Source organism: Micromonas pusilla (assembly GCF_000151265.4).
Source record: "Micromonas pusilla CCMP1545 genomic scaffold MICPUCscaffold_15, whole genome shotgun sequence".
NCBI classification, from domain to species: Eukaryota; Viridiplantae; Chlorophyta; class Mamiellophyceae; order Mamiellales; family Mamiellaceae; genus Micromonas; species Micromonas pusilla.
In genome coordinates, this window is record NW_003315896.1 from 773,293 (window position 1) to 792,611 (window position 19,319).

The window sequence follows — 19,319 nt, forward strand, 5'->3', positions numbered from 1 at the left end:
CATCGGACGACGGCGCGCGAAAAAAGAAAAAGACGCGAATCCGACCGACGGACGGACGCCGCCGCGCCGCGAGCGAACGAGCGACCGGAGAGACCGATGTCGCGGACAGTTATGGATGGAACCGCAACGCCCGAGGGATGCGGAAACACATGGAAGATGTCGCACAAATCTCGCGCCAGAGAACGCGGAGACTTCGCCACGCGGACGTAGCCCCGGTAGTTCATTTCTCTATCGCAGATTGGTCTCTCCGACCGGCGTCGTTGACGGCGCGGCGCCGTTAAAAAAAACCAAAACCAAACCAAACCAAACCGCGAGTGTAGCGCGCATAATTCTCCTCTCCCCATACGACGAGAGAGCAGACTCAAAGTACGCCGACGGTCGATCTTCGCCGCAAAGTTAGGCACTCCACGTTCACGCGAGCCGCCGACATTCCGAGGAACGTCTTTGCCTCGAACGCAGAGGGAAGATGAATACGCGGCGCGAGCGAGAAAAAAAAAAACAGTCGAACCTCGCGTCTCCGCGCGCCTCAGATTCTAAAGTGATATCGCCGCACAAGTAATTACTCAAGCGCTCATTTGACACGCATGAATGATATTGTGAAGGTGTCATCTCTGGCGAAGAAGACGCGGGATCGAGAACCGAGAGTGTGTGGGACGCGCATCAGGTCCGAGCGTCAGCCGGAAAACCCGTCGGCTCGAACAGACATGGCGTTCGTCGTTTTGCGCAGCGCTAAGTCACGAGGGCACCTGTCGCGCATAACTACACCAGGTTTGACGGCCCGGCGGGTCTCCCCACGAGTTATGCATTCGCCTCCGCCGGCTTTAGCTGCGGAGAGAGAAGACGAGGAAGAAGACTCCGACGGACGGACGGACGGACGGGCGGACTGACGAGGGCGACGAACGAAGAACGAATCGAAATCGAAGTCCGAACAGGCGTCGGCGTCGGCGGCGGCGGCGCGCGCGTGTCCGTCAAGGCTGAAAGTGGTCCACACCGAGATTCAGATTCGTCATCTAATTTGGTACTGGTGTCTTCATCCACGCGCGCGTCGTCGTCGCCGGTCGTCGTCGCCGGTCGTCGTTTTCTCGTTCGGTTCGTTCGTTCGTTCGCTCGCTCGTTGTTTCGGTCGGGCTCGGGCTCGGGCTCGGGTCCGATCGATCGACGAGATAGATGCGCCGATCGACCGGCGGGTCGCTTCGGAGAAAAGCTCAGTGGTTTGCGTATTGAGTTCATCGAACGACGAGGCTCTCAAACAAGAGGTGTCAGAAAAACAGTATACAAGATCATCATCGCCTTTCTCCGAAGCGCGCGCGAGCGACCGGGGGGGGGGGTCGGAGGCGGGGGTTGACCTAAAAGCCCGCCGCACCTTCGATGAACGAATGAATCGCCGGGAGGAGATCTTCGCTCCGCGCCGCGATCGAGCCGCCGCCCGCGCGTCGTCGCGCGGCCGCCGCGGGCGATCGGAGCGTCGCTCTAGGACGCGCCAGGTCGCGCGCCGCTCGAAGCCTCGCGCGCGGACGACATCGCCGCCGCGTGTTGTGAGGCGCCGTCGCGACGAGATCAAATCGGCACTCAGTTTTCACTGCCGCGCCGCGCCGCGATTTCGGCGGCTGCCATTCCCTCCGACACGAGATTCGCGCTGAGGCACGCGCGCGTCGACCATGGGCACGTCCGGCATGTCCCCGGAGGAGCTCGCCGCGCTGCGAGCGCGGAAGAAGAAGATCAAGAACGCGGCGAAGAAGCGCGAGCGCGAGGAAGCGGACGACGGCGACGGCCTCTCCGCGAAGGAGCGCAAGGCTATGCGAAAGATTAAGAAGAAGCGCGAGGAAAAAGCAGCCGCCGCCGCCGCCGCCGCCGCGAAGGAGGCCGCGAGCGAGGACGACGCCGAGGACGACGACGCCGGCGCGAACGACGACGACGACGACGACGACGACGACGACGAAGCCGCCGCGCGCGAGCGAACGGAACCCGCGGCGACCGCGGACGTCGTCCAGGTGGACGGTATCCTCAGCGACAAGACGTTCGCGTCGCTCTCGCTCTCGAAGCCCACGATGGCGGGCATCGCGACGATGGGGTACGAGACGATGACCGAAGTCCAAGCGCGGACGATCCCGCCTTTACTCGCGGGGAGGGACGTCCTGGGCGCCGCGCGAACGGGCTCGGGGAAGACGCTCGCATTCCTCGTCCCGAGCGTCGAGCTGCTGTACCACGCGAAATTCATGCCGCGAAACGGCGCCGGGGTGATGATCCTCACGCCGACGCGAGGTGCGTTCTATACACTGGTTCCCATACGACCGCGTTCACGTGGTGAACGCCGATCCTTAAGGACTTTGCCCGGCGTCTCTCTCCGCCCACCCCTCCCTTTCAATCACCGCCATCGACGCCTTTCAACTCCAACTGACGCCTTTGAACTCCACCCCGACATTCGCTCGTATGGAACGACCCCGAGAGCTCGCGCTGCAGATTTACAACGTCACGCAGCAGCTCATGACGAAACACTCGCAGACGCACGGGCTGATCATCGGCGGCGCGAACCGCCGCGCGGAGGCGGAGAAGCTCGTCAAGGGCGTCAACTTGCTCGTCGCGACGCCCGGGCGGCTTCTCGATCACATGCAAAACACGAAGGGGTTCACGTTTTCGTCGCTGAAGATCTTCTGCATGGACGAGGCGGATCGGATGCTCGACATCGGGTTCGAGGAAGAGATGCGGACGATCGTGAAGATGATCCCGAAGGACCGACAGACGATGCTCTTCTCCGCGACGCAGACGACCAAGGTGGAGGACCTGGCGCGTCTGTCGTTGAAGTCCCCCACGTACATCGGCGTCGACGACGCGCGCGCGGTGTCCACGGCGACGGGCGTCGAGCAGGGCTACTGCGTCGTCCCGAGCGAGAAGCGGTTTCTTCTTCTGTTTACGTTCCTGAAGAAGAACCTGAAGAAGAAGGTGATGGTGTTCTTCTCGTCGTGCAACAGCGTGAAGTACCACGCGGAGCTTTTGAATTACATCGACATCCCGGTGAGCGACATTCACGGGAAGCAGAAGCAGCAACGGCGGACGACGACGTTTTTCGAGTTTTGCAAAGCCGAGCGCGGCGTGCTCCTGTGCACGGACGTCGCCGCGAGAGGGCTGGACATCCCGGACGTGGACTGGATCATCCAGTTCGACCCCCCGGACGACCCGAAGGAATACATTCACAGGGTGGGGCGAACCGCGCGCGGGACGGACGGCCGCGGGCGCGCGTTGTTGTTTCTCATACCGGAGGAGCTCGCGTTTCTCAAGTACCTCAAAGCCGCGAAAGTCCCGCTCAACGAGTACGAGTTCCCGAACAAAAAAATCGCCAACGTGCAGTCGCAGCTCGAGAAGCTCGTGGAGAAGAACTACTACCTGCACCAGAGCGCGCGCGACGCGTACAGGGCGTACATACTCGCGTACAACTCGCACACGCTGAAGGACGTCTACAACGTCCACGAGCTCAACTTGGCGCAGGTGGCGACGTCGTTCGGGTTCCACCGCCCGCCCAAGGTGCAGCTCAACTTGGACAGCAAGGCGGCGAACGGGAGGAAGCGGATCGGCGGCGGCGACGGGAGCCGCGGGCGCGGGACGGGAGGCGGCGGGAGCGATTACCGGCGCCAAAAGGGCACCGGGCACGGGTTTAGCGCGGAGAATCCGTACGGGAAGAAAAAGGACGGCGACACGCGGCAGTTCGTTCGAGGATAGACGGGAAGAAGAGAGGGATCAGGGTGGGAGCGACGCGCGGCGCGACGACCGTCCGGTCCGTCCGTCGCGCGTTTGTTGTAGTAGTATCTTACTTACCGCGCGATGAAGACAGACGCGCGAAGACGTCGCGAATCGTTCGTTTCCCGCGCCGCGCCGCGGCGGCGAAGGTATCTTATTACAATCGAGTCGAGGAGGACGCCCGGACGCGGACGTCCCCTCTCGTCTCGCCGCGCCGATCGGAACGTTCGCGCGCCCATCTCCTCACGCGTTCTTGGACATCGGGTTCAGCTCGATCGGTCGGTCCGGCGCGCCCTCGCGGTCCCACCCCGTTCGCATCTTCCTCGCCGTCTCGGGGTACCAGTCCTTGTTCGTCATCGTGTGCGGGAGCTTGCCTGATCGACGGACGCGCGCGAGAGGGGGAGGAGAAAGACGCGCGCGCGCGTGTGAGGGGGGGAAGCGTCAGGCGACGGCGACGGCGGACGAGAGGATGGACGGACGGAGGGACGCGCGTTGGGATCGGCGGCGATCGACGAGCCGGGAGACGACGACGCCGTCGCGACGAACGTTCGACGCGCCGCGCGAATCCGCGCGCGCCGCGAGCGGACCCGCGCGGCGCGGTCGATCGCGCCTCGTCGCGTTCTAGAGCTAGGGTTGATCGTTTCGCGTTCGTCGCGCGCGCACCTCCGAAGGGCATGTTCAGGGAGAGGAACTGCGTGCACGCGCCGGCCGCGGCGAACCCGATGGCGAGACTGACCATGATCTTTCCGCCCGTGGGCTTGAGCGGGGGTAGGTTAGGTAACGTCATCGTCGCGTCGCGCGCTCGCGGAGTGCCTCCGCGGCGACGCCTCTTTCGTCAATCTGGGCCGACTGGCCGAGCTAGCGCGCCGCCCCGACCGCGCCGCGACCGCGCGAGACTGGACGTTCAAATCTCGCTTCGCTACGTCTGTCAGAAGCGAGCGCCCGCGCGCGCCGTCGCACGCGAGAGACGCGACGGCGGCGCGAGAGGGGCGAGCGCGGAGCAGGCGCGCGGGGAAGAGCGCGTCATGGCGGGAGAACAGGTGCGAATGCCGCGAGCTATCGACGACGTCGCCGCGGCGACGGAGCGGGCACCCTCGCGATCTGACATTTATTTTCCCCGAAACCAAACACCCGGAGGGTGCCATCTCGCGTCGTCGTCGTCGTCGTCTCCCGTCGCTGACGCCATCGCATCCCCGTTACCACCCGCTCGCCATCCCACGACAGAACGGCGGCGCGTCCGCGATGGACCTCCTCCGCGTCGGTCGTCGCGGTCAGAAGCAAGCGACCGCGGCGCGGAACGAGAACTCGATCGATCCGACGACGACGACGACGACGACGACGACGACGACGAGCGCCTCTCGCGCGTTCGCGCGCCCGACGAACAAGCGCCCGCGCGGCGCGGTGGACGACCCCGCGTTCGACGACGACACGCTCCCGGACGGGTACCCGCTCTCCCAGATCGGCGACGAGAGCGAGCGCGCGGATGCGAGCGTGGGATGGAGAAGCGCGTCGCCGCCTAGGTACGGCGGCGGCGGCGGCGGCGGCGGCGGGCCGTCGTCCGACCCCGGGCCGTCCACCGCGAGCACGGTGAACGGCGGGAAGGTGGTCGTGAACCAGCTGCTAGCGCTCGGGCGGAGCAACGCCGCGGCGGTGCAGCAGGCGAAGGCGCGGAGCGAGCGCGAGCGCGAGTTTGGGTTGGGGACGTGGGTCACGGACGGCGGCGGCGGCGCGGACGCGGACGCGCCGCCCCCGCCGCCGAGCGTGGACCCCGCGGAGCTCCTCGCGGACTGCCGCGCGATCGACGCCGCGTCCGGGTCGCTGGGCGGGACGCCGTGGAAGTTCACGCAGTGCGAACTCGGCGTCGGCGCGCCGGGGGACGGCACCCCCGGGTCCTCCTTCGGACGACGCAGCGCGGGCGCGCCGACGCCGGGGTCGGCGGGCGCGAGCAGTGGCGGTGGCGGTGGCGGTAACGGCGGCGAGGGCGGCGCGCGGTCGAGCGGAGCGACCGCGGCGAAACGCTCGGGACTGAGCCGTTCGTCCGTGGAAGCGAGGAACATCTCCGAGCGGTTGAACGAGACCGAGGACGCCGCCCCGAGCGGCGGCGGCGCGGGGGACGACGACGACGCGACGCAGGCTGCGGACGCGGCGCCGGCGGCGCCTCAGCCGCCGCGGGACGCGTTCGCGATCGACGACGACGCGTTCGACGACGGGTTTGACTTCGCCGCGGCGGCGGCGGAGACGGAGCGGCTCATGGCGGCGGGCGGGGGCGCGGCGGCGACGACGACGGCGGCGGCGGAGCCTCCCGAGCTTCCTCGCCGGGACCCGGCCCCGGCCCCGGCGGCCCCTCCTTCCGACGCCGCGGTCGCCGCGATGAGAGCGGAGGCGAGGGCTGCCGCGCGCGAGGAGGCGATGGACGCCGAAGCCGCGGCGTTGGGGGCGTACCGCGTGGTATCCTCCGCGCGCGCCGCCGACGGCGCGCTCGAAGTCGTCGTCCGCGTCTGCGGCGGCGGCGGTGGCGGCGGGACGAAGACGCTGCGTCTGCACGACATGTGGGCGGAGACGTGCGTCCGCGCCGGCGATCTCGTGCGCGTCGTCGCCGGAGGGTCGTCCGCGAGCGGCGGCGGCGCGAGCCAGCCCGGTTCGGAGTGCGGCGAGGACGTCGTCGACGTCCGAGGCGGCGGCGGCGGCGTCGGGAAAGTGCTCATCCACCACCCTCAGGTCCTCGTCTCGTCCACCGCTGTCGGCGGCAGCATGCAGTGCCTTCGACGGACGATCCTTCAGACCACGGTCCCGGACGGCGGCGGCGGCGATCACTCCGCGGCCGCGATGCTGGGGACCTTGTCGCACGAGCTCTCCGAGGCGTCGCTGGAGGCGGCGTGGAGCGACTCGGGACCGGGCGCGAAGGGTTTCTTCAAACACTCCGCCGCGCTCGTGGACGCGTCGAGCGCGCGACTCTTCGGCGCGGGCGTCACGGAGAAAGAAGCCCTCGATCGACTGCGGTACGTCGGCCCGGGCGTGCACAAGTGGACGCGGCAGCTCGTGCGGCCGGCGTTGAAGAAATCGAACCAGCCGGCGTCAACAGTCGCCGGCGTGGCGTGCAAGGTTTTGAACGGTCCGGGCCGCGCGTCGAGGGGCGTCGTCAGCGCGCTGAGGGTCGTCACCGCGGAGGAGACCGTCTGGGCGCCGCGGTTGGGGTTGAAGGGTGTCGTCGACGCGGTCGCGGTCGGGAAGCTCGACGAGAGCGGCGGCGACAGCGGCGGCGGCGGAGGAGGAGGAGGAGGAGGAGGAGGAGGAGGAGGAGGAGGAGGAAAGAAAAACGTCGTCACGACGGGGATGGTCCCCGTCGAGCTCAAGACCGGGTACTGGCGCGACGCCGTCGAGCACGGCGCGCAGCTGACGCTGTACACGCTCATGCTCGGCGACAGGTACAAACAGAGGGTGCCGTTCGGGGTGTTACACTACACGAGGCACCCGGGCGGGGGCGAGAAGATGAAGAAGGACGACGAGACGACGGCGATCAAGCCGCAGCCGGCGGACCTCGCGCACTTGATGCACAGGCGGAACGCGATCGCGGCGGCGTTGGTGCATCGCGACGACGCCATCACGAACGCCGCGGACGCCGCCGCCGACGCGTCCGCGTCCATCGGGATCGCGTTCGCGAACGGCGCGCTGCCTCCGATCGAGCAGTGCAGGAGCGAGTGCGAGCGGTGTTTCGTGAAGGAGAACTGCATGGCCGTCAACGCCGCGCTCGAGGGGGGCGCGCGCGCGATTCGCGACGACGGCGTCGCCGCTTTGTCGAGAGAGATGACCGGGCACCTCACGGACACGCACGCGCGCGCGCTCGCGAAGTGGCTGCGGCTGATCGACATGGAAGCCGCGGAGGGCGCGACGCGACGCGCGACGCCGTGGATGCGCGTCGACGACGTGACCAAACGCGGCGGATTCGCGCTCGACGGATTGACGCTGGTGGACGCGCGCAGGCACGACGCGCCGATCCCGGAGGACGGCGAGGCGCCGGGGGCGGAGGCGGACCTGACGCCGTCGATGGAGAAGCTCGCGTACCGGCTCGCGCTACTCGGGGAGAAGAACGGCGACGGGGGGGGGAGCGGCCTCGCGAACGGCGGCGTGGACCGTTTACGAGATGGCGACAGGCTCGTGCTGTCGCGCAAAAGCGGCGAGATCGTCGTGTGCCGCGTCATACTGAAAGCGATTCACTTACCGGGCGGCGGCGAAGAGGGCGTCGCCGTCGACGTCGCGATGGAGCGAAAACTCAGGTTCGACGGTCCCGGCGGCGCGAGCGCGGACGAGCTCTGGCGGATCGACAGAGACGACAGCGGTGGGACGATGTCCGGGCGCGCGCGAGCCGCCGCCATCGCCGCGTTTTCATCCGCGGACGAGCGGTCGACGGCGCTCCGCAGGCGACTCTTCGACCTCGAGACCCCGGTCTTCGACGCGTCGCGCGCGGAGCGGGCGCTGTCGAGCGTGTCCCCCGCGACGCACGCGGCGCTCGAGCGCCTTAACGACGAGCAGCGGCACGCGGTGACGCACGCGTTGAGCGCGAAAGACTACGCGCTCGTCGTCGGCTTTCCGGGGTCGGGGAAATCCGCGACGCTCGCCGCGCTCGTGCGCGCGCTCGTGGACCTCGGGAAGAGCGTTCTCATAACTTCGCACACGCACAACGCGGTGGATAACATCCTGGAGCGGCTCCCGAGCGTGGGCGTGGAGTCGTTTCTGCGCGTCGGCGGCGAGGACGGCAAGGCATCCCCCGCGGTGGCGCCGTATTGCCCCGGCGGATCGAAGCACCGCGCCGAGACGACGAAGGATTTACAACGGCTCGCGAACGAGAGTCTCGTCGTCGGCGCGACGTGTTACGCGGTCGCGAACAACCCGCTCATCGCTCGGCGCGAGTGTCGTCGAGCGGGATCGTCGTCCGTCGGACGCTTCGACGTCGTGCTCGTCGACGAAGCCGGGCAGATGACGCTTCCGTCCGCGTTGCCGCCGTTGCTGCGCGCGGAGACATTCGTCCTCGTCGGCGACCCGAAGCAGCTCCCGCCGCTCGTGCGCTCGCCGCGCGCGGACGAGGAAGGCCTCGGGGTCTCCCCGCTCGCGCTGTTGTCCGCCGCGCACCCGAGCGCGGTGATCACGTTATCGAAGCAGTACCGCATGAACGACGATCTCGCGAAGATTCCAAACGTCATCACCTACGAGGGCGCGCTGCGCGCGGCGAACGACGACGTCGCGCGCCGCGTCGCGTCGCTGCCGCTGCCGCCGCCGCCGGGGATGCCGGGGTGGCTGTTGCGCGCGACGGACCCGGAGTGCCGCGTCGTCATGCTCGACACGACGGATCTGGGCGCGGACGCGCACGAGCGCGAGGGCGGAGGAAAGCCGACGAACGCGTTCGAACGCGCCGTCGTGCTCGACGTCTTGCGCGGGTTACTGCGACGCGGCGCGTCCCCGAGCGAGGTCTACGTGTTGTCGCCGTACAACGGCCAGGTCGACGCGCTCGCGAAGGACCTCAGCGACGCCACCGCCGCCGCGAGCGCGGGGGGTGCCGACGACGACGACGGCGTCGACGCGGCGCTATCGACGATTGAAGCGTTGACCATCGACCGCGCGCAAGGGCGCGACGTCGACGTCGTCGTCGTGTCCTTCGCGCGCGCCAACGAACGACGCGACCCCGGGTCGCTTCTCGCGGACGCGCGGCGTCTGAACGTCGCGCTGACGCGCGCGCGAGGGAAGCTCGTGCTCGTGGGGTGCGGTCGCACGCTCGTCAAGTCGCCGGTGTTGGACCGCGTGGTGGGGCTCGTGGTGCGCGAGGGGTGGATGCAGAGGTTGACGCGCGAGGACGCGCTCGGGGTTCGAGGGGTCGGGGTCGGGGTCGGGGTCGGCGGCGACGGCGACGCGGCGGCGGCGGCGGCGGGGGAGAGTTGAGACGGACGACGAACGCGACGCGCGCGGTACGTCAATCGATGGATTACGTTTGTTTGAGAACCTTCCGTCCGTCCTCGCTCGTTCGCAATCATCGTCATCCATCGTCAATCAATCAATCATCAAGTGTGGGACAGCGCGTCGACCGGACCGCCCCGCCGTCCTCCTCGTTCGCGCCGCGTTCTTTTTTAGTACACCCGCGCCTTGGGCGGGACGTGTTCCATCTCGTCGTCCAGCGGCTGCGAGTGCACGGGGCGGTAGTCGATCTTGACTTTCCGCTTCTCGTCCACGAACCCGAGCGTGTGCTTCATCCAACTCACGTCGTCGCGATTCGGGAAATCCTCCCGCGCGTGCGCGCCTCGCGACTCCTTGCGCTGCTCCGCGCTGTGCATCGTGATCTGCGCGTTCGGCATCAGGTTGTGCAGCTCGAGCGCCTCGATCAAGTCCGTGTTCCACACCAGAGATTTGTCCGTGACGTCGAGGTCCTCCAACCGTGACGCCACCTCGTCAATCTTGACGCACCCCTCCGCGAGCGTCTCCTGCGTGCGGAACACCGCGGCGTCGTCCTGCATGACGCGCTGCATCGCCTTTCGCACCGACGCCGTGGAGTGCGCGCCGCTCGCGCTTCGAACCGACTCCAAGTGCGCGATGGCGTGCTCGCCGAAATCGCTCGCGAGCTTCCGGTGCGGCATCCCGGGCTTCAGCGTCTCCGACACCGTGTTCGCGCACGCGCGGCCGAAGACGACGATGTCCAGGAGCGAGTTCGCGCCGAGGCGGTTCGCGCCGTGCACCGACGCGGACGCGCACTCGCCGGCGGCGAGTAAACCGGGCACCACGGTGTCGGGGTTTCCGTCCGACCCGATGGTGAGGACTTCGCCCTTGTAGTTGGTAGGGATCCCTCCCATGTTGTAGTGCACGGTGGGGATCACGGGGATGGGTTCTTTCGTGACGTCCACGCCCGCGAAGATCGCGGCGGTCTCCGAGATGCCCGGGAGCCTCTCCGCGAGAATCTCGGGCGGGAGGTGGTTGAGGTGGAGGTAGATGTGGTCCTTCTCCGGGCCGACGCCGCGCCCTTCGCGAATCTCCATCGTCATCGACCTCGACACGACGTCTCTCGACGCGAGATCTTTCGCCGTCGGCGCGTACCGCTCCATGAACCGCTCGCCCTCGCTGTTGCGCAGGATCCCGCCCTCGCCGCGGCTTCCCTCGGTGATCAAGCACCCGGCGCCGTAGATCCCCGTCGGGTGGAACTGCACGAACTCGAGGTCTTGCAGCGGCAAACCCGCGCGCGCCACCATCGCGTTCCCGTCCCCGGTGCACGTGTGCGCGCTCGTGGCGCTGAAGTACGCGCGGCCGTACCCGCCGGTCGCGAGGATCGTCTTGTGCGATCGGAACCGATGGATCGTCCCGTCCTCCATGCACATCGCGACGACGCCGACGCACTCGCCTGATTGTCGGGGTGGAGTTGAAAGGCGTCAGAAGCGGAGTTGAAAGGCGTCGAGGACGGGGATTGAAAGCGGGGGGTGGGCGCAGAGAAACGACGGCAAAAGTCCTTAAGGATCGGCGTTCACCACGCGAACGCGGTCGTATGGGAACCAGTGTGAGATAGAACGCACCTCGGTCCATGATGAGGTCGAGCGCGAAGTACTCTACGAAAAACTGCGTGTCGTGCTTCAGCGCTTGGCCGTACAGCGTGTGCAACATCGCGTGCCCGGTCCGGTCCGCCGCGCACGCGCAGCGGTACGCTTGCCCGCCTCTGCCGTAATCGAGGCTCTGGCCTCCGAACGCGCGCTGATAGATTTTCTCGTCGTCGGTTCTCGAGAACGGCAGGCCGTAGTTTTCGAGCTCGATCACCGCCTTGGGCGCCTCGCGGCACATGTACTGGATCGCGTCTTGGTCCCCGAGCCAGTCCGCGCCCTTGATCGTGTCGTACGCGTGCCAGCGCCAGTCGTCCTCGGTCATGTTCCCGAGCGCGGCGTTGATGCCGCCCTGCGCGGCGACCGTGTGCGAGCGCGTCGGGAACAGCTTGGTGACGCACGCCGTCTTCAGGCCATGCTCGCTGAGGCCGATCGCGGCGCGCAGACCGGCGCCGCCGGCGCCGACGACGACGGCGTCGTACTCGTGGTCGATGATCTGGTAAGCGGGCTTGTTGGCGCCTGTTGCGGGAGGAATCGTTCGCGGGAGGAGGAGGAAGCGCGTCAGTCGCTTGATGACCTAAATCTCAACATCCGTCATCGAAAGCGGGGGCAAGAAAGAGGAAGAAAATGACGTCGTCGATCGATCCGCACCCGCCGACGCCGAGGTCGCGAACCCGCACGCGGCGGGGCGCGTCCAGGTGGACGGCGCGGGCGCGCCGCCCATGCGCGCGCCCACGGCCCGCGCCGCGGCGCCGAGGATCTTGCGTGCCGACATCTCGACGGATGGATGCGCGCGCGTCCAACTGATCGACGATGGAACGACGTCGACGAAGCGACGGACAGAGAAGAAAGAGTTCGCCGATATTTTCTGTGAGAGATGCACGGCCTGACGCGCGCCATCGGCGCCACAGCAATCGCTGACCCGTCCGATGCCGACTGTCCGCGCTTCTTCGCTCGTCGTCAGTCAGTCCACCGGGCGCGATGCCGGACGTCCTGGGCGGCGCCGGAGGGAAGAAGAGGCAGAAGAAGCATGCGGAGGAGAAGAAGTCGTTCCGACCCGGGGACCTCCCGCCTCGACGCGGGCGGGAGTGGAACCCGGGCGCGGGCCCTCGTCCCGAGAGGGATGAAAAAAAGCGATCCGGCGACGAAAACGACGGCGGCGGCGGCGGCGGCGGCGGCGGCTCCGACGCGCGACTGAGCAACGTGTGGTACGAGGCGAGCGAGACGCTCGCGCTCCCGCCCGCGGTCGCGAAGCGCGCGAAGGAGCCGTCGCAGCGCGAGATGGACGAGAAGGAGCGCGTCGCGCGAGGCGCGCTCGAGGAGCGGACCGCGGCGTACGAGAGGCTGCAGGCGCGAGGGAATTCCGCGGACACGAGATGGCTGAGCGCGGTGCGCGCGTCCGGCACCGCCGCGGATAAGATCGCGGCCGCGACCGTCCTCGCGCAGGAGGACCCGGTCGCGAACTTGAAGTCGTTGGAGTCGCTGCTGTCGCTGCTCGAGAAGGCGCGCGTCAAGGGCGGGAAGCGCGGCGCCGTGCAAGCCGTCGCGGCGTTGCAGGAACTCTTTCGCGACGCGCTTTTACCTCCGGACAGAAAGCTGAAGTACTTCAGCGAGCAGCCGCTAACGCGCGCCGCGGACGCGCCGAACGAGCGCAAGCGCCTCATGTACTGGCACGTGGAGGATCTCGTGAAGCGCGCGTATTCGCGCTTCGTGAACGCGCTCGACGCGTTGTCGCGGGATCCGCTCCCGGTGCTCAAAGAGAAGAGCGTCAAAGCCGCGTACGAGCTGCTGCGGTCGAGACCGGAGAACGAGAAAGCGCTGCTGGACGTAATCGTGAACAAGCTCGGGGACCCGCAGCGGCGGACGGCGTCGAACGCCGCGCACTTTTTGCTCGAGATCGTGAGCAAGGAGCACCCGGCGATGAAACGCGTCGTCGCGAGAGAGGTGGAGGCGTTTTGTTTCCGGCGAGGCGTCGGGCTCAAGGCGCAGTACTACGCCGCCGTGTTGCTGAATCAGTTCCCGCTGAACCACGGCGAGGACGGGAAGAAGCTCGCGTCGCAGCTCGTGGAGTTTTACTTCTCGCTGTTCAAAGTGCTGCACGCGCGGAGTAAGGTGCGTTCTATACAAAAGTGTTTCACCCATCGCCCGGTTTCAACACTTGACCGCGTCTCCTTTCAACTGACCGGTGAACTATTTTTGTATGGAACGACCCTAAGGAGGCGATGGAGAACCCCGGAGGCCAGGGCGACGACGACGGAGGTAAGGGCGGCGCTAAGAAGGCGCGGTGGAAGGACGGGAAGAAATCCAGCGGCGGCCGCGGCGGCAGGGGCGGCCGCGGCGGCAGGGGCGGCGGCGGACGAGGCGGAAGAGGCGCCGCCGGACGAGGAAGAGGCGGCGGACGAGGCGGGAAAAAATACGGCGACGTCAAACTCGCGCCCGCCGCGGCGCTCGGCGCGGGCGTCGACGCGCGCGTCGTCTCCGCGCTCCTCACTGGCGTCAACCGCGCGTTCCCGTACGTCGACCCCGACGCGGTCGAGCCGCTCGTGGAGAAGATCTCGCCGTCGCTCTTCGCGATCGCGCACTCGCCGAACCTCGGCGGCGCGCTTCAGGCGCTCGCGCTGTTGCTGCAGCTCCTCTCCGCGCGAAACGCGGTGAGCGATCGATTTTACCGCGCGCTCTACGCGACGATGACGCACCCGTCCGCGTCGCGCTCGAGCAGCGCGGCGGCCGGGCAGCTCCTGTCGCTGACGTTTCGAGCGCTGAAGGACGACCCGAACCCATCGCGAGCCGCGGCGATGATCAAGCGGCTGCTGCAGGTGGCGAGCCACGCGCCCGCGCCGTTCGCGTGCGGCGCGCTGATGCTGACGTCGGAGTTTTTGAAGCTCAAGCCGGGGCACTGGGACGCGGTGCGTCAGCCGAGGGAGGGCGCGGACGCGGACGACGTCGAGACGTTCGTGGACGAGGACTCGGAGGACGACGAGGACGAGAAGACGCGACGCGACGAGAAGAAGAAGAAGAAGAAGAAGCGCGGCGGCGGCGGCGAGGAGGAGGACGGGGACGAGGGGGAGGACGACGACTCGGAAGACGCCGCAGAAAACGAAAATTCGGACGAGGACGAAGACGCGCGACGCGGCGTGCGAGCGCGCGAGGCGTCGGCGAACCGCTACGACATGCACAAGCGGGACCCGCTGTACGCCAGGGCGGACACGTCGTGCTGGTGGGAGCTCGCGCTGCTCGAGAGAAACGTGCACCCGTCCGTCGGCGCGATGGCGCGGAGTCTGCTGTACGGCGTCAACGTGGAGTACCTCGGCGATCCGCTCGCGGACATGACGCTCGCGAGCTTCCTCGACAAGTGGCTGCAGAAGAAGCCGAAAAAGATGAAAAAAGCCGGCGCGACGGGGGGATCGAGCGCGATGATGAAACGAAGGGACGCGGCGGAGCTCGAGGCCGCGGCGGCGGTCGCGCCCGGGACGGCGGAGTTCGCCGCGCTCGCGGAGGAGCGCGTCGACCCGAGCGAGGTGTTTTTCCATCGCTTCTACGCGAACAAGGCGGAGGGCAAGTCGGGGAAGAAGAAGGCGGCGGATAAGAAGAAGGCGGGAAACGACGACGACGACGACGACGACGACGATCTCGGAGGCGGTGGGTCCGAGTCCGAGTCCGACGACGACGCCACCGCGGAGCGACGGAAGAAACTCGCCGCGCGCGCCGGGATCGAGGGGTTCGAGAACGAGGACGACGAGGCGGACTCGGACGCGGACGACGTCGACCTTGGCGACCTCGAACTCCCATCCGACGACGACGACGACGACGAGACGGCAGATGGAGCCGCCTCGACCGTCGTCGCCAAGGGGGTCAAGGGGAAGGACCTCGACGCGCGGAAGGCTGGGTTCGGCGGCGACGAGGACGATGAGATGGACGCGGTGCTCGAGCGGGAGGAGAAGAGGGAAGAGCGCGCCGCGGACGCGGACCGGTTCAACTACGACGCGCTCGCGGCGGCGTACGGCGCTAAGCCCGGGTATCTCATGGCGGGGTACTTCAAGAAGCAGACCGAGGTGGGTTCGGACGGCGACGACGACGACGCGGAGAACGCGGAAGACGCGAGCGGCGACGACGGGAGCGAGGACGAGGACGAGGACGGCTTCGTGAAGGGCTCCGACGCCGTCAAACTGTGGCCCGCGGTGGAGGGCGACGGCGAGTCGGAGGACGAGGAAGAGGAGGAGGAGGAGGAGGAGGAGGACGACGACGACTCGGAGAAGGAGGAGGACCCGTTCGACGCCGCGATGAACGCCGCGCTCGAGGCGGACGACGACGACGAGCCGCCGCCGAACGAGGACGTCAGCTTCGAAGGTTCCATGTCAGAAGACGACGACGACGACGAAGAGGAGCCCCCCGCCCCCGCCCCCGCGTCCGCGAAGAGGGAGCCGATCACCCTCACGGCGGCGGCGCCCGGGAAGGGGAAGAAAGGAGGGGGCGCGTCGCTGATCGGCGACGCCACGTTCGCGTCGTACGACGACTACGAGGCGATGATCGATGAGGATTTCAGCGAACACCCGCCCGCGGGGGAGGACGACGGGGAGGACGACGGCGACGGCGGCGGCGACGACGACGACGACGAAGCGCTCGCCGCGGCGTTGGGACTCGAGGACGAGGACGAGGACGGCGAGGACGAGGAAGAAGAACCGCCGGCGAAGAAGAAGGCGCCGACGCCGCCCGCGAAGCGAGTGACGCGGTCGTCCGCGAAACGTCCGAGCAGCGCGAAGGGATCGGGGTCCGCGTCGAAGAAGAAGCGCGGCACGTAGGCATTCAATGAATAACGGACATAAAAAATTGACTATTTAAAGAATGACGCGCGATATCCCTCGCTTCGGTCAGCGACGACGCGCGGCGCGTCGTCGTTGACCGCGGCTATGATAAAAGGCAGCTGCAGCTGCAGCGGCACGACTCAACTCTCAACTCGTCGTGAGAAATATCATAATTGCATTCCCACCCATCCCGACCCGACGCGTCACGACATCTCCGCCAGCGGCAGCGTCCCCGTCGTCGCGCGCGCGACCGCGTCCGCGGTGAACTTCCCGAACGGCACGCACAGGTAGCACCCTCTCGGCGCGAACGCTCCGACGCCCGGCGTTAAACTCTCCGCGCGCGGGATCCGCGCCGCGTGCGCCCTCGCGGCTTTCCCCCACTTCTCCGCGAGCGCCTCCCCGAGCTCTTCACTCTCGATCATGACGTTCATCTCCGCCTCGTGAAACGCGCTTCGAGCCCACGCGTTCCAAGACCCGACGCTGCACTTCGAGCGGTCCGCGACGCAGTACTTGGCGTGTATGAACGTGAACGGAAACTTATACGGCGGGTCCCCGGACCCCTCGTCGTACGCCTTGAGGTCGTATCTGGGCGTGAACGGCGGGACGACGCCGTCGCGCTCCTCGTCGTGCACGTCCCACGCGCGGCGTGGACCCGTCATGTACACCTCCGCGGTCGGCGCCGCGATGAGCAGCGCGCGCGCGCCCGCCACCAGGTCGCTCATCGGCGGCCGCAAATCGCACGAAAAGTGCGAATTGAGAAGGACGCGGACGCGGACGCCGCGTCGCGACGCGCGCGTCAGCGCCGCGACGAGCGGCGTGTGCAGCGCGCTGAAGCCCATAGACATGAGGAACTCCTCTTTCGCGGCGTCGATCATCCCGATCACCGCGCGGAGGACGGCGTCCTCGCCGCCGCTGCCGGGGCGCGACATGACGGGCGCGAAGCGGACGCCGCGCTCGTGCCACTGCAGCGTGAGCGACTTCTCCATGGGGTGCGCGGAGGACTGCGGGGAGTCGTCGCACGGCTCGTCGGCGGCGCCGTCGTCCGAGTCGAAAGAGACGTCGACGTCGACGTCGACGTCGACGTCGACGTCGACGTCCTCCTCCGCGGACTCGGACTCGGACTCGGACGACTCCTCGCTCTCTGAGGAGGAGGAGTGGCCGAGGACGCCGGCCATCTTCGCGCGCGCGATGGCGGCTTCGCCCGCGGCTACCGCGGCGGGGACGATGGACGACGACGACGNCGACGCGTCCGCGCTCGACGTCGCCGCGGCGAGCCTCGTCGTCGTCGTCGTCGTCGTCTTCAAAGAAGGTCTTGTCTTCGCGCTCGGCGGGAGCTCCTCCCCGGTCTGCTCCCTCCACGCGTCGACGAACTTCTCGTCGGCGTCTCGCGCGGCGGCGCCGTCGAGCAAGACGTCGCAGTCGTACCCCCCCGTCGCCATCGTGGGAAGCATGTTCGACCCGCCCACGATCGCGAGCCTGCCGTCGACCGCGAACATCTTCACGTGAGACTTGATGTCGTGCCCGGTCACCGCGTCCTTCGCCTTGAAGAACGCGACTTTAAACCCACCGGGGACGCCGACGCCTCGGATCGCCTCCGGCAGCGTCTCGCCGTAAAAGCGCGTGAACGCCGCGCGCTCGGCCGCGCCCTGCGCGAATCTCGTCAGCGGGCCCCACATCTCCGCCTTCGCCACCGCGCTCTGCGCGGGGAGCGCGTCGAGGAGCAGCCGCACCTTCACGCCGCGCGCCGCCGCGGCAGGGAGGAGGTCGCGAACGACGCGCACGAACGGCGCCTCGTTGGCGAAAAAGTAGCAGCTCATGATTCGAATCGTCCGCGCCGCGCCGCGAATCATCCCCTCCACGAGCCTGAGGTGCTCCTCGTACGAAGAGATGAGACGCACGGAGCACGTCGGCGACGGCGCGAACCCAAACTCTTTCCGCAGGACGCGCTCGTCCGCCTCGGAGACGACCGGCCAAGGGCACGTCCCCGCGCCGACGTACTTGGAGTTCCACGCCGCGACGTCGAGCGACGCCGACGCCGCCTGCGCCGATCGGAGCATGAGGAGCTCCGCGGCTTCGTTCTCCAGGCGATAGTACGACCCGCACGTCTTGTCCGTGCAGACGCAGCCCTCGCCCGCGCGGAGGATCGCGCGCGAGGCCGCGGGGATTATCGGGACGAGGAGCTTCGCGAGCGATCGCGACGCGCGCTGCGCGAAACGCGTCGCGCAGAGGCGCGCGGCGAGCGCCTTTGGGTCGTTCCATACGAAGCGATGTCGGGGTGGAGTTGAAAGGCGTCAGAAGCGGAGTTGAAAGGCGTCGAGGGCGGGTATTGAACGCATTGGGTGGGCGGAGAGAAGCGCCGGGACCCAAAAGTCCTTAAGGATCGGCGTTCACCACGCCAACGCGGTCGTATGGGGACCAGTGTATATGATAAAACGCGCCTTGTGCGTCAGCCCGTCGCGAAACGCGAACCGCGGGAGCGGCGGAACGATGTGGTTGTCGAGCGGCGGGCGCGTCACGACGTACGCGTCCTTCGGGACCACGGGCGGGAGCGAGAGCGTCACGAGCGGCGTCTCCGCGGCTGCTGCGGCGTTTGCGTCGGCGTCGGCGGTCGCGGCGGCGAAGAGGGCGTCCGCGTCGGCGTCGGCGTCTTGAAGAAGCGATTCGATGAACGCCGCGGTCGCGGCTCCGTCCGCCAGGAGGAGCTCATCCTCCGCCTCAAAGTCCTTCTCCTCGACGACGCGCGTCACGGAGCCGACGACGTCGCACGCGGAGCCTCCTCCGCCGTGCGCGAAACCCGCGACGCCGTCGTCGTCGAGCTCGATCGCGAGGCCGCTGGTCTCCGGCGCGAGCGTCGTCCACGAGCCCCCGCGCATCGCGAGCGCGAGATCGTCTTCGCTGGGGAGAGACTTGGCGCGCGGCGTCTCCGCGTCGTCCGCCGCGAGGACGACGGTCACGACGGTCGCGGACGCGGGCGCGGGCGCGAGGGCCTCGGCGGCGTCGACGACGAAGGCGTCCATGATGGCGCGCGCCCGAAGGGCGGGGAGCCGCCGCGTGAGGTGCGCCGCGCCGGAGGACAATGGCGCGCCGACGCGTTTCTTGGACGTTTAACGCGTTTCGAAGGTTTGTTCTAAAATTTTCCGACGCGTTTTCCGGGTTCAGACTAATTGCTCATAGGGGGTGCCTTCCCTCGGAAAGGACGAAACGGATCACATCATTCCTC

General features: G+C 67.8%; 7 protein-coding genes across 7 annotated transcripts; 3 read left to right on the top strand and 4 right to left on the bottom strand.

The window, feature by feature from the left end:
* Window positions 1-715: 715 nt before the first annotated feature.
* MICPUCDRAFT_65998 (uncharacterized protein) lies at window positions 716-1,440 on the bottom strand. Its single transcript, XM_003063866.1, has one exon. It carries the CDS (start codon window positions 1,228-1,230, stop codon window positions 799-801), a length of 432 nt encoding a protein of 143 aa, XP_003063912.1. The 5' UTR covers window positions 1,231-1,440; the 3' UTR covers window positions 716-798.
* A 356-nt stretch (window positions 1,441-1,796) lies between these two features.
* On the top strand, window positions 1,797-3,714 carry MICPUCDRAFT_22865 (uncharacterized protein; the record flags this gene model as incomplete). The annotated part of the gene is made up of 2 exons (XM_003063698.1): window positions 1,797-2,262; window positions 2,447-3,714. 2 exons carry the CDS (start codon window positions 1,797-1,799, stop codon window positions 3,712-3,714), a joined length of 1,734 nt encoding a protein of 577 aa, XP_003063744.1.
* A 261-nt stretch (window positions 3,715-3,975) lies between these two features.
* Window positions 3,976-4,519, bottom strand: MICPUCDRAFT_53720 (uncharacterized protein; the record flags this gene model as incomplete). The annotated part of the gene is made up of 2 exons (XM_003063867.1): window positions 3,976-4,106; window positions 4,396-4,519. The coding sequence occupies 2 exons, from the start codon at window positions 4,517-4,519 to the stop codon at window positions 3,976-3,978; spliced, it is 255 nt and encodes an 84-aa protein (XP_003063913.1).
* Window positions 4,520-4,974: 455 nt separating this feature from the next.
* On the top strand, window positions 4,975-9,663 carry MICPUCDRAFT_43116 (uncharacterized protein; the record flags this gene model as incomplete). Its single annotated transcript, XM_003063699.1, has 2 exons — window positions 4,975-8,271; window positions 8,941-9,663. The coding sequence occupies 2 exons, from the start codon at window positions 4,975-4,977 to the stop codon at window positions 9,661-9,663; spliced, it is 4,020 nt and encodes a 1,339-aa protein (XP_003063745.1).
* Window positions 9,664-9,695: 32 nt separating this feature from the next.
* On the bottom strand, window positions 9,696-12,093 carry MICPUCDRAFT_30055 (uncharacterized protein). Its single transcript, XM_003063868.1, has 3 exons — window positions 11,949-12,093; window positions 11,277-11,816; window positions 9,696-11,107 (listed from the first exon to the last, which is right to left on the bottom strand). The coding sequence occupies exons 1-3, from the start codon at window positions 12,070-12,072 to the stop codon at window positions 9,849-9,851; spliced, it is 1,923 nt and encodes a 640-aa protein (XP_003063914.1). The 5' UTR covers window positions 12,073-12,093; the 3' UTR covers window positions 9,696-9,848.
* A 185-nt stretch (window positions 12,094-12,278) lies between these two features.
* MICPUCDRAFT_49035 (uncharacterized protein) lies at window positions 12,279-16,137 on the top strand (the record flags this gene model as incomplete). The annotated part of the gene is made up of 2 exons (XM_003063700.1): window positions 12,279-13,388; window positions 13,514-16,137. 2 exons carry the CDS (start codon window positions 12,279-12,281, stop codon window positions 16,094-16,096), a joined length of 3,693 nt encoding a protein of 1,230 aa, XP_003063746.1. The 3' UTR covers window positions 16,097-16,137.
* A 165-nt stretch (window positions 16,138-16,302) lies between these two features.
* On the bottom strand, window positions 16,303-19,116 carry MICPUCDRAFT_53724 (uncharacterized protein; the record flags this gene model as incomplete). The annotated part of the gene is made up of 2 exons (XM_003063869.1): window positions 16,303-18,342; window positions 18,586-19,116. The coding sequence occupies 2 exons, from the start codon at window positions 19,114-19,116 to the stop codon at window positions 16,303-16,305; spliced, it is 2,571 nt and encodes an 856-aa protein (XP_003063915.1).
* Between the last annotated feature and the right edge of the window lie 203 nt (window positions 19,117-19,319).

Excerpts from the sequence above, each read along its gene's own strand:
- MICPUCDRAFT_65998 (XM_003063866.1), bottom strand. The coding sequence starts at position 1,230 with ATGAACTCAATACGCAAACCACTGAGCTTTTCTCCGAAGCGACCCGCC.
- MICPUCDRAFT_30055 (XM_003063868.1), bottom strand. The coding sequence starts at position 12,072 with ATGTCGGCACGCAAGATCCTCGGCGCCGCGGCGCGGGCCGTGGGCGCG. Across the intron at positions 11,817-11,948 it reads CGCGACCTCGGCGTCGGCGG|GCGCCAACAAGCCCGCTTAC; the intron begins GTGCGGATCGAT and ends CTCCCGCAACAG. Across the intron at positions 11,108-11,276 it reads CGACCTCATCATGGACCGAG|GCGAGTGCGTCGGCGTCGTC; the intron begins GTGCGTTCTATC and ends CCCGACAATCAG.